This window comes from Thalia democratica, chromosome 9 (genome assembly GCF_965202585.1).
Source record: "Thalia democratica chromosome 9, ktThaDemo2.hap1.1, whole genome shotgun sequence".
Lineage (NCBI taxonomy): Eukaryota > Metazoa > Chordata > Thaliacea > Salpida > Salpidae > Thalia > Thalia democratica.
The window spans coordinates 28,591,410-28,609,517 of NC_139173.1; the positions used below are offsets into that span (position 1 = coordinate 28,591,410).

General features: G+C 27.6%; 5 protein-coding genes across 5 annotated transcripts; all 5 read right to left on the reverse strand.

Moving 5' to 3' along the window:
• Positions 1–1,536: 1,536 nt before the first annotated feature.
• Positions 1,537–2,268, reverse strand: LOC145845162 (perlucin-like protein). The gene is made up of 2 exons (XM_082952583.1): positions 2,135–2,268; positions 1,537–1,819 (listed from the first exon to the last, which is right to left on the reverse strand). Exons 1-2 carry the CDS (start codon positions 2,266–2,268, stop codon positions 1,537–1,539), a joined length of 417 nt encoding a protein of 138 aa, XP_082808709.1.
• A 4,832-nt stretch (positions 2,269–7,100) lies between these two features.
• Positions 7,101–7,511, reverse strand: LOC145844417 (histone H3-like). The gene has a single exon (XM_082951817.1). It carries the CDS (start codon positions 7,509–7,511, stop codon positions 7,101–7,103), a length of 411 nt encoding a protein of 136 aa, XP_082807943.1.
• An 820-nt stretch (positions 7,512–8,331) lies between these two features.
• On the reverse strand, positions 8,332–8,643 carry LOC145844672 (histone H4). Its single transcript, XM_082952081.1, has one exon. It carries the CDS (start codon positions 8,641–8,643, stop codon positions 8,332–8,334), a length of 312 nt encoding a protein of 103 aa, XP_082808207.1.
• Positions 8,644–12,165: 3,522 nt separating this feature from the next.
• On the reverse strand, positions 12,166–17,681 carry LOC145844669 (histone H2A-like). Its single transcript, XM_082952078.1, has 2 exons — positions 17,654–17,681; positions 12,166–12,533 (listed from the first exon to the last, which is right to left on the reverse strand). The coding sequence occupies exons 1-2, from the start codon at positions 17,679–17,681 to the stop codon at positions 12,166–12,168; spliced, it is 396 nt and encodes a 131-aa protein (XP_082808204.1).
• Positions 16,652–17,011, reverse strand: LOC145844641 (histone H2B 7-like). Its single transcript, XM_082952040.1, has one exon. It carries the CDS (start codon positions 17,006–17,008, stop codon positions 16,652–16,654), a length of 357 nt encoding a protein of 118 aa, XP_082808166.1. The 5' UTR covers positions 17,009–17,011.
• Positions 17,682–18,108: the final 427 nt, after the last annotated feature.

Genomic DNA, 18,108 nt, shown 5'->3' on the forward strand with positions numbered 1-18,108 from the left:
ATTAAGTGTTTCACAACATTCTTTAGAATATTAAGAAATATTATAATTGTTGACTACAACAAACTTTTTGTACTGGATAGAAATTAATAAATACTCTATAAAATATTTTAAAATTTGGTAAAAAAACACCAAAAGTAAAGTTTAGTAGTGTATCCAAGTAAAAAAAGTCTTTGCTTATAAATTAAATAAAATACTTTATTTAAAATTTGAATTACTATCTTTAAATGAGTTAAAATCACAAAAAGTTGCAATCAACCAATAAGTTTTAAATAAATGATAATTTAATATAATAAAATAACTCATGCTTTCTTTCATCTAATAAAAGCATATACATTTTTAAACCATTTAATAGTATCAATTTGCTTTTGTTAACAACACGAATCACATAGTCTATCAAAATTTCTAAAAGCACTTTGTTTTAAACTAAACACTACAAATCTTTTATTTTTATATAGTAAACGTTTGATTTGTTTTACTTAGTTTTATTTATTTGCTTTTGCTGATCTTGTTTTACCTTAAATATCTTTAAAACAAAAGTCAGTAATGTTTTTATTTTATAAACATAATTACTAAAAACAAAGCTGCTTTTGAATATATTTTGGTAAAATTTTTCGAAAAACTTTTCAAAACTGTTTTTGTCATCTTTTAATGCAAGTTTGAAGTAATTAAAGTTTCCTACATAACCCATTGATTGAACTAACTTCAAAATCACTAAACAACTTAAATCAATTTCATCGTTTAAACAAAAGAGTTGGCATGTTGTTTTATTGATTTAATTATTAATTTTCATTTATTCAAAGATTGTTCAAAAAGTTTAACTTACGACTAGCTTATATCCAAATAGTTTTGTATACTAGATTAACATTTTTTGAAGCTTGCTATTGTGAAATTCACACAATAGAGACAAACTATAACAAACGAGACTATACGTACATGTATAGGTTTTAATTTTTACTACCTAATATTTTCATTTACCTAATAGTTAGCTTAACTTTAATTTTATTATGAGAAAGTTATTGAAATGAGCAAATAAAAAAAAATATTTTTATAAAGTGTTAACTTTCTTTAAGAAAATACCTTTTTTTTTTCAATTTCATATAATTTTACTTATTGTGTAACCAACAACCTGACACTTGGTTTTTATAAAAATAAATAAAATTTTGCCTTATATATTTTTTAAATTAATATAGTGTATTCAGCTGACAACAAAAGTTAAGTTTATTGATTTTAAATTGCTAAAAGTAAAAAAAAAACATTAAAATAACACAAAAACTAACAGTCCTAAAATAAAATCTACTATCTTAAATTTAAAGTTTAGCTTTGTTCTGTAACAAGCGGCTTTAATTATTTAAGTAATTATTTTACTAAAAAGTAGCTTTTCATAGATTAAACAAAAAATCTAAAATAACCTTTAAATTCAGCTTTATGTTTTATGGTAAGTTGTAAAAGACTTAAAAATAGTAATGAAATTATACAAATTAGTAAATAGAGTTTTCCAAAAGTATACAATGATAACAAGAAACGCTTTTAACGCAATTAATTCTTTATCTCGCACAATCCGTGGAAGTCGGCGCTTTCGTAATTCCCCCACCTGCAGTCCGCATCGTTTAGCTGACGAGTACCTCTGTAGTAATGCACGCAGTCTTCTACCCCTCCACCGTTGTTGGGTTCTCCCGGCCCGTAGTAGTACAGAAAGAACTTGCCCCTGCTCACGCTCGCCACCTGCCCGTTCACGTACCTGTAAACCCCCTCGTTTTCACGGTCCGTTATCCCGACCCAGATGTGCTTCCCGGACGCCTCGATCATGTGTCGCAGCGCCCTGTAGTTTCAGTTTTGAAAGTACTTAAACTAGCAAGTATGTAACTTGTTTTGGCACGGTTGTTGATTTAGACTTTGAAAAAAAACTTTTTCATGTTAGTTTTTCTTTTAATAATTAAAAAAAACAATTCACTGTATACTAGCTATTTAACAAATACGGTGTTTATTTGTGTATATATTTAACTTAATAAAATCTATTCAAATAAACAAACATTATTTTAAAAATTAAATCTACAAAAAATATCAACTTTGCTTGAATTTCACCCAAACATTATGAACTTATTTATTGTATCTTCAAAAGTACTTCACAACTAACGCATGATACTTAATACCATTTTCACCGAAATTTATATGAATTAAATCACCCCCCATAGCTTGGCATTGCCTCCTGCACTGGTCAAAACCCCCTCTGCCTGGTGTTATCTTGAACGTGTATTCAGAATCTATCATGATAAATAAAATTTCATAGTTGCAAATAAGTATAAGTTTTAAGTTAAACTATAACAATCAAAAACTAACATTTCGTATCGAAATAAACTAGGAAGTAGTTTCACAGATCTTTTATAAGTCAATTAAAAATAGTTCGAACATAAATATCTATTTAAAAAAAAATACTAAATTTCCTCATGTTACATAAAGCACTTGTAAGAAAGAAAAAAGACAGAAAATTAATTTTCTAACAAGTTTCATTAAATTTTTCAACAAGATGTTCAACAGTCTCTGTTAATGTTGAGACTTGCTGACTCAGCATTTTATTTTCTCGATTTAGCATTTCTATTTTATCAATGACGTCACATTTTGCTCCTGGTTCCCCTTTTTCACCTAAAAAAATTCTACACAAGTTACTTTAGTTTTGAATAAAAAACTTATTTTTTTGTTTAAATCTATTGAGTAAAACCAAAGATTTACTTTAACAACTAATCTAAAACTTCTTTATGATATTTTACATACTATAATTAAAGAATATTGAAGAAAAATTGTTTAATCAATTGAATAATAATTACTAAAAACAACCACAACTCCCATTTAGATTTTTAAACTACAAGAAATATAATTCAGAGAGAAAGCCATTAAAGCTTTTCTTTTTTTTTGATAAGATAGGTTTATCAAAATAAAATTTTCAAAAACCTTTAAGATTAGTCGTAGTTGTGGTATTGTTGCAAAACATTTTTGTAATTGCAGCAAGTTGTGTAACTGCAGCAAAATTTTTAATTGCATCAACTTTTGACTTGTCCCCATCACAGCTTGCAGCTTGACTTACAACCTCGTGAAAATAAACCAGAAACACAATTAATACGAACCTCATTGTCTATGACTTTCAAAAGCTATGTTTTAGTTTATTTATTTTAAAAATTATAGCAGCTTCAAAATAATTAATTTTTTGAAAACAGTGTTTTCTTAAAATATGTTACAATTTGAAGATTTAGAAGTATGAGGTATATGATAAGAAATAAGATAAACCTGCAGTTTTCTTTATCAACTTTATGTTATATTTTAACCATTTTGAAGCATATCAAGATTGTTTCGTTAAAAATATTACCTATTACTACAGTATTTAAGTTTTTTAATTCATCGAGCAAAAAGAATTTATTTTTAGCACTTTCGTATGTTTTTAATTAAAAAGCTAAAAGCTACCCTAAAGTTATATAAGAATATTTTAAGTTTCGGTTAACGAAGAAGCTGTTTGTAAAACATTTATTACTAACTGCTTTTAATAAAGACTTATACATAGATCTACAAAACAAATCTTATTACAAATACATGTTGCTTTCAAAACAGTAAACATACTACCAACAGTTTAACTCAAACTAAAGTTTCGCTAAAGAACTATCAAGTTTAAATGCATTGTGGTCACCATGGTTTATACAATAGCTGTGTACTCAGTAAATAAAGTCACGCGATTAACACTTTTTAAATTGGTACGAATAAATGACGTCTTTTCTAGTCATAATGACTTAGAAGAGCAATAATATTCTGAAAGTGTTTGTCAAAAGTTTCCATTGTTTAGAATACAGTAAATTTATAAACACACCTTTTAAGTTTACAATGAGTAGTTTAGTGGAAGCAATATTGAAAAATAGTTCAAAAGAATTTAATTAAATGACTATTGAAAACTTACTATTTGTCGAAAAGGGTGTATATCTTTAAATATAAAAAAGTTTAAAGTTACCATGGACACATAAAAATACAGGGTGTCTGTCAAATTTGGACGAACGTACGAAATTGCACGAGGGGACAAAATTGACGACAGTACAAAATTGCACGAATACATTTTTGCACGAGGGGATAAAATTGCACAATGACAAAATTGTACGAATATACTTTTTCACGAGCAGAAAATTTTGCACGGAGACATATTTGCTAGGGTTGAATCCTATTATTTTAGTTTTTTTAATTAAATTAATTTTTTACAATTTTTTCTAATATAGTGTTTTTTTTTATTATTAGTGTTACCCCTAACCCTTACCCTTGGTCGGCTTTTTTTTTAATTTATTTTTTTATAGTGATTTCAATTTTTTTTTTTTTTTTACCATCACTGTTTCCCCTAACCCTCACCCTTGGTCAGTAACTTTTTTTCTTTTTGTTTATTTAATGATTTATCTTTTTTTTTTGTTTTATTTATTGATTTATTTATTTTTGTTTCTCTTATTTTTTATATATTTTTTTTTAACTCTCGGGCAAAGTTGTAACTCGTGCAAAATTGATCCTTGATGCAAAATTGTCTTCGTGCAAATCTGTCTTCGTTCAAAAGTATCGTTGTGCAATTTTGTGCCCTCTTGCAATTTCGTCTTCGTGCAATTTAGTCCCCTTGTGCAATTTATTAACTTCGTGCAATTTTGACCGGTAAATGCATGCTAAAGTAAGCAAAAGCTTTAGAAAGGTGTAAACAAACTTAATATATTTCAGGTATATAATAGTTCTAAAAATACATTTGCTCAAATTAACAGTTATTAAAATAAAAGTTTGATAGAATTCAAAGTTTTGTTTAAAAATGGCTCTTATTTTTACTATAATTATTAAATTTTTAATTCTTATAAATAATTATATATATATAGAAATTAACACAAAAAATTAGTTGCTTAAGTAAGCTCTATAGTATTTTAAATTCTTAACTCCCTTGTTTTAACTTTGCACTGAAAAAACTCAAAATCTATTCAAGCAAACAGGCACTTATTAGTGTATTAGCATAATTTTTTACAATAAAAAATTATATATCCAAACTTAAAACATAATTGTCACATGATATCAATATAGTAATTGATTAAGACTGATTTATACCTAAACAACTAATAAAGAGAATAATGGTTAACTGCTTTCATTTTTAAGTAATAAATAGTTGAAACGTTACATAATTTTAACTTCGTTCAACTTTTTTTTTAATATAACAATTAAAAACTGTACTGTACTATCTAAACTAAACTACATGTTAAAACTGTTTCAAACAAACCAAGCATGTTTTAATTAGTTGTTAGTTACGAAATTAGCTGTCTTTAAAAACAGTTCAGTGATTACTATAAGCTTATTATATCTAAAAGCTGAAAATTTCGTTTTAGTTGTTTTGTTTTAAATAAGTAATTTTGAATTAGTAGGCTCATGTGGTTATTAATGATCAAACACAATAAAGGTAGTAGCTGCTTTACAACTATGTGGTGTTACATTTAAAGTGACTAATTTTAATTTAAACGAATTTAGTTAGTAAGATTGAAAACTTACTACGTTTTTTTGTTTTATAAAGCACTTAAAACGCTAAAGAATTAGTTTTGAAGCGTTTATATCACTACATAAAGGTTTAATGCGATTTTTTTTATACCCAAATATAACATTTAGAAAGTTTATACAGTTATATTATTATAGAAAATTTATTGTGAAGACAAACCTTTTTTAATAATAAGCTATTAGTAATTAGTTTGATAAAGTTTTTAAGTTTAAATTTTTGCTGTATATAAAAATTTAACATTTGTAAATACTGTTTTACTTATATTCATCTCAAATACCTAATTTAAAGCAAAAAAACAAAACTTGTTTTTAGAAATTGAGTTTATTAAAGGAAAATTTCAGGCAATGTAGCCAACTGGTGTATGTATGTTTATTCATTTGTTGTATATTTTATTTATACATTAATATTTTTTTTAAGTTTTGATCGACAGCACTCGACAATTTGAATTTGAGCTAAGTACTTATTTTTGTATGTATGATTCTATTTCGTTATATGTGTTTTACTAAAGATGAGGTGGTGAATATATACTTAAGACTTAATTTAGAATCAAACCAGTTTAGTTAATACGTCTATTTTCTATCAAAAGTACTAAATAAATCCAATTAACTTTACACTTCTTCTTTTATTTAGTTGACTAACTACTATTACAATACTATTGTTGTCACTATGGGTTGAATCAAAGCAATATTTGCCTAATTGCTTTTGCCAGTGAGTCACAACGGAACGCAAACAAATGCTGCTACTGCGCTTAAAAATCGTACTTGTGCAAAATAGTTTACCACTTGTTGAACAATATATATAATATTCTTTTTGTCAGCCTAAACTATCGTGGTTTTTAATTAAGTAAGTGTTTTAAACGTAATACGTTTTAAAATTTTCCGTACAAAAAGACTAACAACTTTTTGTTATAGAGCTGTTGTTAGGTCAAAATTTTATCACTTAAAATTTCAATAACTTGGAAAAAATTTGACTTCATTAATATGATAAAGAGAGAAGTTTTGTAACTTTATCATAATAAAGAGTAAAAGAAGAGCATTTCATTCGCTAAATAATTTCTCGCTTAATTTGCTTGTAAGCATTTTTATTTTTCTTAAATTTTATATCTTTTGTTTCGTTTAAATACTTTTTGTTAAAATTTTTAGTCATTATTTTATATACTTAACAAATTAGTTAAGTTAGATCAATCTTCCTATAGAAAACAAGTTACTATAATATAGTTAACATTATTTTCTTTTAATTATTAACTCTCTTTGAATATCTAAACACTGTTAAAAAACTATTTTTAATTTATTTAGATGCATTTAACTACACATAAAATTTATGCTTTAGAGTTAAACAAACTATAGTAGCAAATGAAAAGAAAGTAGTTATTATTTTTTTTTTAAGTTTGATTCATTATACACAGAAAACTTTAAAGGTTTATATGGTATAAATAAGATATAGCTGTATATGATGTATGAATTGCTTGGTTATTTTCCAAATTAAGTAATAAATTTCAATTGCTGAATTTTTTTCTTATGTACTGTTTTGGTGGCTCTCAAAAGAGCCTATTCTGTTGAACAATTTAAGCACGTTCACCACGGATGCGACGGGCAAGTTGGATGTCTTTGGGCATGATGGTTACCCTCTTTGAGTGAATGGCACACAAGTTGGTGTCTTCGAAAAGTCCGACCAAGTAAGCTTCAGCAGCTTCTTGAAGTGCCATGACTGCACTGCTTTGGAAACGCAAGTCAGTCTTGAAATCTTGAGCGATTTCGCGCACAAGACGTTGGAATGGCAACTTGCGGATCAAAAGCTCAGTGGATTTTTGGTAACGACGGATCTCACGAAGAGCAACGGTACCTGGGCGGTAACGATGAGGCTTCTTGACACCTCCAGTTGCTGGTGCACTTTTGCGTGCAGCCTTGGTGGCAAGTTGCTTGCGGGGAGCTTTTCCTCCAGTTGATTTGCGGGCGGTTTGCTTGGTGCGGGCCATAATGAAGTGAGTAACTCTGTAAGAAAATTAGTCAATTTATACAAATTTGTTCAGTAACGAACCTAAGCAGATATTATGTAAAATATATCACTAGAGGCAGCAAATCGCTCTGTGAAAATTGTTTCAGTATGTTAATTTCAAAAATATTTTGCTAGTTTGTTAATAAAAAAAGTTAAAACTAAAAACTTTTTTTAAATATGTTGTTTATAGCTTAGAATTTAAGAGCTTGTATATACTAAATAAAGTATATATCAACCTTTTTTGAATAATTCAATGTTTTAGTTTAGTACTTAACAGAATATAGCTACTATAAAAGGAAATCTTAAAGCAAAATAAAATTCAGTACCATAATAAAACTTAATATATGCTTTTACAAACAAAATATTAAATTTACAACACTAACCGTTTTCATATTTACCTACAAAAACATTTTATTGTAATTTTCAACTATATTGATTAAAAAAAAAATTTGTTAATAGAATTTAATTAATTTAGTTTTTCCTAACAATTTTAATTTAGGTTTTGTTGATTTGTCATACGAATTTTATTGCAAAATTATTTCAGAAGTATTACGTGAAAAATTAATTATTAATATTATTGGAGTAATATTAATGTAATAGGATCTTATATTGGAGTTAAAAAAATTAGTAATTAAAAATAAAGTTGTTACACAATGTATAAATTATATGTAACGAAAAATTTGAAATTTTAATTATACCTTAAAAACTACTTGTTCTTAAGTTTTTATGTTGTTACGTTAGTTTTACACATGTGTATTTAATTTGGGTGGCTCTTAAAAGAGCCGAGGTTTAAGATTTAATTAACCCCCGAATCCGTACAAAGTACGTCCTTGACGCTTCAATGCGTAAACAACGTCCAAAGCGGTGACAGTCTTGCGCTTGGCATGCTCGGTGTAAGTGACTGCATCACGAACAACGTTTTCCAAGAATACTTTCAGCACACCACGAGTTTCTTCGTAGATCAAGCCTGAAATACGCTTGACACCGCCTCGACGAGCCAATCGGCGAATGGCGGGCTTGGTAATACCCTGGATGTTATCACGAAGGACTTTACGATGACGTTTGGCGCCTCCTTTTCCCAAACCTTTTCCTCCTTTACCACGACCTGACATTTTGATGAATGAATGAATATTATATTTTTCAAACGGCAGTATTTATACGCTCTAGCGAGCGTTACGAACCGCGTAGAAACGTAGATGGTTCACCTAGTGTTAAGTTTTATTAAGATACGAGAGAGTTTAGGAAAAAATCTCTTTCATAAACACGGCTGTCAAGCATTTAATAGAGTGAGAGAAATAGGAGCTAAAGAGCAGAATTTTATACGTTTAGAACTACTCGTTTAAAGTTGCGCGTAAGCGTTTCTATTTTTAATAAAACTTCGAAAGCTTTTATTTTCTTTAAACAAATAGTAGCTGTATCCCGCCCTAGTTTTAAAATTCTTTTCATGAACCAGTTTTATTTTTGTGTTTCTGCTGTTTTACCCTTGTACTGAACCTCATTGTTTAGTTAATAACTATGAATACTTGAAAAAAAATTGCTTATAACTTATTACATATATATATATATATATATATATATATATATAATATATGTATAAATTTTTCACACTGAGTCCACCTTAAGGGCTTTTATCAGTAAAAAGGTTTATTTCAAGATGTAAAACTCAAAGGACTCGAGTTTCGTGCCTATGCAATCATCAGCTTCAAACAAGTTTAAAATAAAGCACAAAACAAAACACACAAATGAAAGTTAAAATATTTATCATAAATAGATTATGACGTAATTTTGAAACTATCAAAGTTCATGATAAATGGCTTGTGCAAAAATTAATTTACCAATCGACAATAAACTGGCAAAAACTCATAAAACTTCAGTGAGCAAATATATATTACGACAGATAATTAAAAGAGATAAAGATAAAATTAAGGTACAAATTGAAATTTAGATTAATTTAAGATGAAATTAAAACTTGTTAAACTTTAAAAGCGTTTTTTTATATGTCTACAAGGCGAAACAAACTCGCTTGTTTTATTTAGGCATCTATTGTCTTTTAGTGAATATACAACGGATGTTGCTTCTTTGAGACACAGCCTACATATTGGGCTATTGCCGTCAACTATAACTCAAACTTCATGTACTTCTAGGTAAGCTAAAGTTTATTACAATAGTAAACAGAAATTTAGATTTTGAAATTTTTATAATAATTATGACGTAGCAATAAAACAGTTTTTGTACATTTAGCTGAATTTGAAAAATAAGCTGTACTTGTTAATTTATGCATTTTGGAAAGTTTGGAAAAGATTATATTAAAAAAATATTTTAAACTAATAGCTATTATAATTTTAAACATTTTTCTAACAGGTTTCTAATATAACCTTTTCCAAACTTTCCAAAATGCATAAATTAACAAGTACAGCGTATTTTTCAAATTCAGCAAAGTGTACGGTTGCTACGACAGATTATTAAAAAAAAATTCAAAATCTAAATTTCTGTTTACTATTGTACTAAATTATAGCTTAGTGAGAAGTACATGAAGTTTTATACTTCATGTACGAAACTGCTGTCTACTCTAAATTATTGTTTTTATATAGTTAAATAAATATTTAGCTCCAGTACAATTTGTCGAGCACTATCGACCAGAAATGTTTATAAAATTTAATATTTATATATATTTAATAAAAAGCTTATTTCAAGATGTAAAACTCGCTTTGAGTTTTACATCTTGAAATAAACCTTTTTCTTAATAAAGCCCTTAAGGTGGGCTCAGTGTGATAGATTTGATTTATTAAGTTAAATAACTTAATTCTATATATATATTTATATATTAATATTACTCAACTGTTTTGTTATGGAACCAGTTTTAATAATATAACTTTCATTGCCTTATTATTGCTTTGAAATGATCATCGTGCTCGATTAGTTGAAACAGATGATACAGAAAAAAAAACACGTAAAAAATACAAACTTACATATATTTAATTTTTGTAATGTCATTGTCAAACAACAAATAATCTCAACTGATTTCATTACGGATTTATCGTTTTGTTGTTTTATACACTTTCATTTATATAACAATCAAAAGAATCCTATCGTAGACTGTTGTTAAACATATTTTAGAAGTTTTATACTTTATTCATTAAATTGTTACTAATTTTTGTTAGTTTTATCAATACTTGTAGAAAACTATAAGAACCGAACTGATCATAAATAATCATAAGTTAATTTTTTCTTGCTTAGTTAAAACTTATTCAAGCTTTTTTTATCGAATAATTAAATAAAAAAATGGAATTCTACACAAGTTGACTATTTTAACAATTGTTTTTATGCGTTGTAAAACAAAAAATATAAATTTCTACAGATTAAAACTTATTTGTAATTATTCAACTTAATTTTTTTATTTGAGTTGAAAACTTTTGTATTAACTCTTAGGTCTTCGAAAATCTACAAACTGTTTGATTAAGTTATTACAGGCAGAACAAGTTCGTTTAAATTTGATGCAAAACTGTTGCTACAGAAAGTGTTCTATTAAAAAAAAAAGTTAAATTACAATATACTGATTTGGCTATACATAAAGGGTAGGAAAGTGAAAAAATGGTAACATCTAAAATGCTAGTTTTTAAAAGATATTGAAAGTTATTAGAGATAAATAATCGAGCAGATAATATTTTTCATGTATATTAGCTTTTCCAAGATTTCCAAGATTTATTGGCTGAAACTTGCCTAAAAGTTTTAAGTCAAAAATTTAACCACCTATAGTTTCAATGAATAATAGAAAATTAAAATTTTGTGCATGATAAGCTTTAAAGCTTAAGTAAGTTGCGCTTCAAACCACAACGAAGAGTAAATTATAATATTTAGAGTTAATAAAGAGTAAAAAATGAGCATTTTATAAGTTTTGAATTTCCCGCTTAAAATGGTTTGAAAGTATTTGTACTTTATCATTAGCATTAGTCAAACATTTAATAATTTAATTTAGCAATTATGTATGTTTTTTTTTCTCAGTATGTTATTTGTTCAATTAATTAAGAAAAAAAATAATATTTTGATTGACTTGATTTTCAAACAACGTTTTTTTAGCTTATACACATAAAATAATAATAATAAAATGCTTTATAATCATAAATTATCTTCAGCTTATTGAAGTTTTGTTTTAGATTTATAATAATTGAAAATAAAATTGTATTTTCAAAAATTTACTTACTATTTATTACCAAAGTTTGAAATAAAATTATTATCTATAACAAAAACACAAAAGAATTTTAATTTAAACAAAACACTATTTACAAATTAAAATTAGTTTAGAAGAACATCCAGTACTTCATGAAATAAATATTTATAACGTTTCAAAAATAACTTAGTAAACCAAACTTTGATATTTTTATTGTACCTAACCTACTAACTAAATATAACCAAATTCTTTTCTTGAACGCATACACTATTTTAAGTATTAATCACTTTTTCTTTATAAGTTTAATGCACTAACAAACCTTTAATTCAAACTATATTTATTCATAAACATCTATAGATAATAAATAAAACTATCTATGAAATTTTCTTACTACTTAACTTTTAAAAAATTTCTGTGACTTAATTAAGTGGCCCTTAAAAGGACCTGCTTTTAGTATCAAAGATACTTAAGCTTTCTTTGCGGTCTTCTTTGGCAGAAGAACAGATTGGATGTTTGGCAATACACCTCCTTGAGCGATGGTAACTCCTCCCAACAGTTTGTTCAACTCTTCGTCGTTGCGGATGGCAAGTTGAAGGTGACGGGGAATGATACGAGACTTCTTGTTATCACGAGCAGCATTTCCAGCCAACTCGAGAACTTCAGCGCTCAAGTATTCCAATACTGCAGCCAAGTAGACTGGTGCTCCGGCACCAACACGTTCGCTGTAGTTACCGTTTCTCAGCAGACGGTGAATACGACCGACTGGAAACTGAAGTCCAGCGCGCGATGAACGGCTCTTTGGCTTCGATTTGGTTTTTGCTCCCTTTCCACGTCCTGACATGATGCTTTGATGAATGATAATTCTTGGACGATATTTGCTTTATATACTATTAGTTACGAACCTCGGCTAACAAAATAGCACTAGCGCCCACAAGTGATTGATAATTAAGTTCTCTCGTTTTATTACAAAGGTAAATTTAAGAAAATTGACAAAAAAAGGATCTCCTTTTTATTTATTGTCTATCATTTTTTTTTTACTTACAAGTGATTTTTTTATTAAAGAACTAAATAGATAATGTATTTTTTATTCATTAGTTAACTATATATGTTGGTATTTAATGTCTTAAGTTTTTTTTAAAACACCAAGTTAAATAGCAAAAATGTTTTAAGCTTTTTTATAAATACCTTTCTATATTTTTACCTTTAACAATATTGAGAAAATAAACAAAAATCACAGAATTAAATTTTAACTCAATTTTTAAACATACTAGTTGTGCAAAGTTTTAAAATATTTTTTATTATATTACTATTTATATCATCTACAAATATATAAATGTTTTTACTTTTGTATGGTAACTTAAAGTGATCATTTACTGTGATTTCTTTAAGAAGTTTTCTACACAAATTGAAAAAAAAACTGTAAGCCTTACTACAAATATAATTCAGAACAGATAAATTTTTATTAAACGCCGAAATAAAGCAAATATTTTTGCAGCTACTTCGAAAACAAGCGCCAAAATTTCAACAGTTTAAGAATCGCTAACTTGAACTCATATTTTTCTCTTTTATTGTCTTGTTTTTGTCACGTATGAGCAGAAGGAAAAAAAATTAGCACTTTAAATTTGATTTTTTTTTATTTTTGATAGTAAAGTTACATTGTAAAATTGTATTAGTTCGTAAAGCAATATGTGTATCAACAAGTGCAAAGCTAAAACTTTTATTTGATTTTTTTATTATTAATTTGTTAAAGAATAAGTAACATCAACTTAACAGAATACTACAAAAACAAGTAAAACTATTTGACTTTTGTATAGTTTTGAAGATAAAAAAAAATACAAAAAAGTTTGTTTATGTTTGTTTATTTAGCATCTTTAAATTAAAATTTTATATTGTATTTTGTAAAACTTCAAGACTTGTTGCTTTAATTATAGTCAAATGCTTTGTTTATATTCCAAATTAAATAACGTTTATGTTATAAATTTCATAAACAGCTCTCGATATTACTCGTCGTCGGTAATTAATTAATTTTTGTTTTTAGCGTTACTGTAGTAAAAATTATTAACAGTTACTTAACGATTTACACATACAACGCAAAACAAATTTAACGGCTTCTGTTTAAAAACCTGATTCAGATACAATCATAAAATCATTGTTTTAAAGATATACTAAGAGCAAAAGTATAAACGCAACACTCATATTATTTTAAATTAAGGAGCAACTTGTGAGAACATCTACCAAAACCGAAGCCTTGACTAACGTATGCCGAAAGAAAAGCTCAAGGTAACATAAAGCTCAATCTTTAGATTCACTTTTCGTTTAAACGCAAACAAAAAAAAAATTCAACAATTTGAAAGTATATATAAAAACAATTCAAAACATTTTTTGTCCATGAATTTTTAACCCAGTTAATAAAAATCCGTTTTAAATAGACATTAGGCGATATTTTATACGAAAAGTGACGAAGTGCAATAAGTTTCAAAATGCTGTAAAGTTAAGCTTCAATACAAAAGTTAAAACAAAGAATAATACATTTTGATTTTGTTTCTACACTAGAAGTTGTACTATTGAAATTGACTGCAAAAAAGGTGCTCAACTTACACAATGTAAAGGTGAAGATGATGGAAAGAAACGGCCTAGAAAAAGAAAAAGAAAAATAATATGGTTTAATCCACCATACTGCAAATCCATAAAAACAAACATTGGCAAGAAATTTCTCCAAATAATAAACAAATACTTCAGAGTAGACAGTAAATTCAAAAAAAATACTTGAATAAGAACAACATCAAATTAAGTTACAGCTGTTTGCCAAACATTGAGACAATCATAAAGAATCACAACAAGAAGCTCACAAACTGCAACAAGAATAATGAAGATGAAACATGTAACTGTAGAAACAAAGAGAAATGTCCTTTGAAAGGCGGTAACTGTAGAGCAAAAAATGTTATATACCAGGCCACAGTAAAAACTGACAATGCAACCAAATCATACATTGGTCTAAGCGCCAACCAATTCAAAAAAAAGAGTGGCAACCCACAGAACAACAATAAATAGCAACCCAGAAGATAGAAATTATATGCAATACAAACAAGCAACTGAACTATCAAAATACATCCACACATTGAAGAACGAAAATAAAAATTTTGAATTGACTTGGACAATACTAGAAAAAGGATATGGATCAAGACCTAGAGTAGAAACATGCAGGTTATGCTTGAAAGAAGCATTAAAGATCCTTCAAGCAGATAAGAATTGTATTAATAAAAGATCAGAAGTGATGAGTTCTTGCAGACACAGAAACAAATTTTTATTATTGTATTGGAATGAATCAAAAACCTAATAATTTAAATATTAATAGCATTTTAATCATCTGTTATTTTTTTTTCAGAATTTTGTTAAGAATTTGTTGTGTTTTCGTTTATATTGCATTTAGTTTTTTTTAATTTTTTTTAATTTTATTTATTAATTAATACCTAATTCACCTAATTATGCATTTTTCATTAAAATTTGAATAGTTAATGTTTATTTATTTTTTACGCATCAATGAGTTCAGATTCACATTACTGCCAATGTCTAAATGTTATTTACTGTTTTGAATTTATTTGACAAGGTCAGCTAACGCTCACCGAAACCAGGTAATAAACCAAAGCAGTGCTTAAACATTTGTTTTATTATACACTAGAAGTTGAAAGAAAAGCGTCTAAAATTGTTTGATAAATTGTTTTCATCAAAAATTTATATTACTTTCAAAAAATATATGCAAAAGTCTACAGAATAAAGTATAATTTATTGTATTTTTTTTACTACAGATACATTACTTTTTGATTGTTTTTTAGAAGGTTTATTTTAATGTAGTAATTTATAGTTCATAAAATTCGTAAAACTTTTAAGCTCTCAAAACAGAATTTTTACGCAGTACGAAAATTACAGGAAATAAATGAAGCTTGCGATATATATTTCTCATTAACAAATTAACAATATATCTAAACTTTATTTTTAATGTTACAACGAGTGATAATATTAATTAAAATAAAAATTCTCTTTACAAACTAAAATTAATGTGTATTAGAAATTAATTGAAAATAGTTTAAATACCTCAGAAAATAAAAATATGCATTGTAGTCTTTTTTAAATAAGTATTTTCGTTTTACATGAAAATATGCTTTATGCAAAACAGTTTTAAAAATTTTACAGTTTAAAATCTGATATTTAAAAAAAACTTAGTTTACATATAACAAAAAATAAAAGTCTTTTATACGTTTTGATAAGTAAACATTTGTGTTTTCGAATTTTCCAGATTGAACAAAATTTTCTTCTTTAAAGTTTTCGATGACTAAAAATGTTATCAACTAAATACAACAAACGAAAAAGCGAGGAGTTTTGTAAGTTGTGCTTAAGAGCTTAATGTAAGTACAGCGAAAGATAATAAAGAATTAAATATGAGCATTTTGAAAGTTTTAAATTTCCCGCTCAGAGCAGTTAACAAAAGTTTGTAGTTTTTTAAAGTTCTCATGTTTGTTGTTAGGTTAACCATATTTTATAGTATTAGTTTTAGCTAAAGCTTCGTACAACTTTTTTTTACCATTCGGTAAATTAGTTATATATTTTTGCTTTTGTTGGTTTGACAGCTATGATTTTTTTTTCTATTGAATTGTATATTTAAAATATTTTTTACCTATTCAATTGTATACTTAAAATATTTTTAAAGTTTGTCATACTAAAAACCACAGTATCTCATATCAAACTTTAAAAGTTTCATCAATTGAAAACTTATCATCTGTTTAGTTTTTGCTTGATTGAATTCAAATATTTCTTATATTACTTTTTATATAATATTGAGAAAATATAATTAGTGTTAGCGAAAGACTTTAAAGTTATTTAGGTTATTAATTGTGCTGCCTATACATGATATAATTTGGGTGGCCCTTTAAAAGACCTGGTTTGAGAAAAACCATTTATTTGGAGCTGGTGTACTTGGTGACTGCTTTGGTACCTTCCGAGACGGCGTGTTTAGCCAACTCACCGGGCAACAACAGACGAACAGCAGTTTGAATCTCGCGACTGCTGATGGTTGAGCGCTTGTTGTAGTGAGCCAATCGTGAAGCTTCGGCGGCAATGCGCTCGAAGATGTCGTTGACGAAAGAGTTCATGATGCTCATGGCCTTGCTGGAAATTCCTGTATCGGGGTGTACTTGCTTGAGCACCTTGTACACGTAGATGCTGAAGCTTTCCTTGCGACGAGCCCTGCGCTTCTTCTTACCGTCAGCTGGGACGTTCTTTACTGCCTTCTTGCTACCTTTGGATGCTGCCATTGTGAGTGAATAAAATGTAGGGTGAATTTCAGTTTATATTGTGTAGTTACGGCTAGAAAAAAGTAAGTGCGCCCACTAGTTGGTTCTCTCGTTTCCATTTTTTATTTCAGATTTAGAAATAGTTGGTTCAATTTACATTTAAAAAATAAGTTGTGTTAATCTATCTTCTATATTGGACTCTATAAATTAAGAATTAAGTTAACACATAATCTATTAATAATATACAGCAAATAACTTGAAATTTTTCAATTAAACCATTTAAAAAAGTGCTTGTTTTTCAAGCTGTTTTGTAGTTACAATAGATTTACACATGTTTGTTTAAATTGGGTGGCTTTTAAAAGAGCCGAGGTGTTGGATGTATTTAACCTCCGAATCCGTACAACGTACGTCCTTGACGTTTCAATGCGTATACAACATCCAAAGCGGTGACAGTCTTGCGCTTGGCATGCTCGGTGTAAGTGACTGCATCGCGAACAACATTTTCCAAGAACACTTTCAGCACACCACGAGTTTCTTCGTAGATCAAGCCTGAAATACGCTTGACACCGCCTCGACGAGCCAATCGACGAATGGCGGGCTTGGTGATTCCCTGGATGTTATCACGAAGGACTTTGCGATGACGTTTGGCGCCTCCTTTTCCCAAACCTTTTCCTCCTTTACCACGACCTGACATATTGTATGAATGAAAATAGAGATCAAACTGCGGTAATTATACAGTCTAGCGAGCGTTACGAACCGCGTTTAAACATGGGTTAGCCACCTAGTGTTTAGTTTACATAAAAATACGAGAGAATTAACAAAACAATCTTCTCTCATAATTACAGCCGTTAAACACACAATAGAACAAAAAATGTGAGAGAAAATATAATTATTCAATACGTATTAAGTTTCTCTTCATAATTTGTGCAAAACTATTTTGTTTGTACATAACTTCGATATCGTTATTAGATATGTGAAATAGTATCAAAATCCATAATTAATTTTATAGGTCTACATTGTAATATGAAAATAGTCTAACAATAAAGTTTTTTTTTTGATAGTTTAACATTTTTGAAATTTTTCAAAATGTTTAAATCTAAGTTGTTAAAAATTAAAGCTAT

Coding starts and splice junctions, on each gene's coding strand:
- LOC145845162 (XM_082952583.1), bottom strand. CDS start 2,268: ATGATAGATTCTGAATACACGTTCAAGATAACACCAGGCAGAGGGGGT. Junction 1,820..2,134: donor AATGGTATTAAGTATCATGC/GTTAGTTGTGAA, acceptor CTGAAACTACAG/GGCGCTGCGACACATGATCG.
- LOC145844417 (XM_082951817.1), bottom strand. CDS start 7,511: ATGGCCCGCACCAAGCAAACCGCCCGCAAATCAACTGGAGGAAAAGCT.
- LOC145844672 (XM_082952081.1), bottom strand. CDS start 8,643: ATGTCAGGTCGTGGTAAAGGAGGAAAAGGTTTGGGAAAAGGAGGCGCC.
- LOC145844641 (XM_082952040.1), bottom strand. CDS start 17,008: ATGGCAGCATCCAAAGGTAGCAAGAAGGCAGTAAAGAACGTCCCAGCT.
- LOC145844669 (XM_082952078.1), bottom strand. CDS start 17,681: ATGTCAGGTCGTGGTAAAGGAGGAAAAG. Junction 12,534..17,653: donor TCGTGGTAAAGGAGGAAAAG/GTTTGGGAAAAG, acceptor GCATCATGTCAG/GACGTGGAAAGGGAGCAAAA.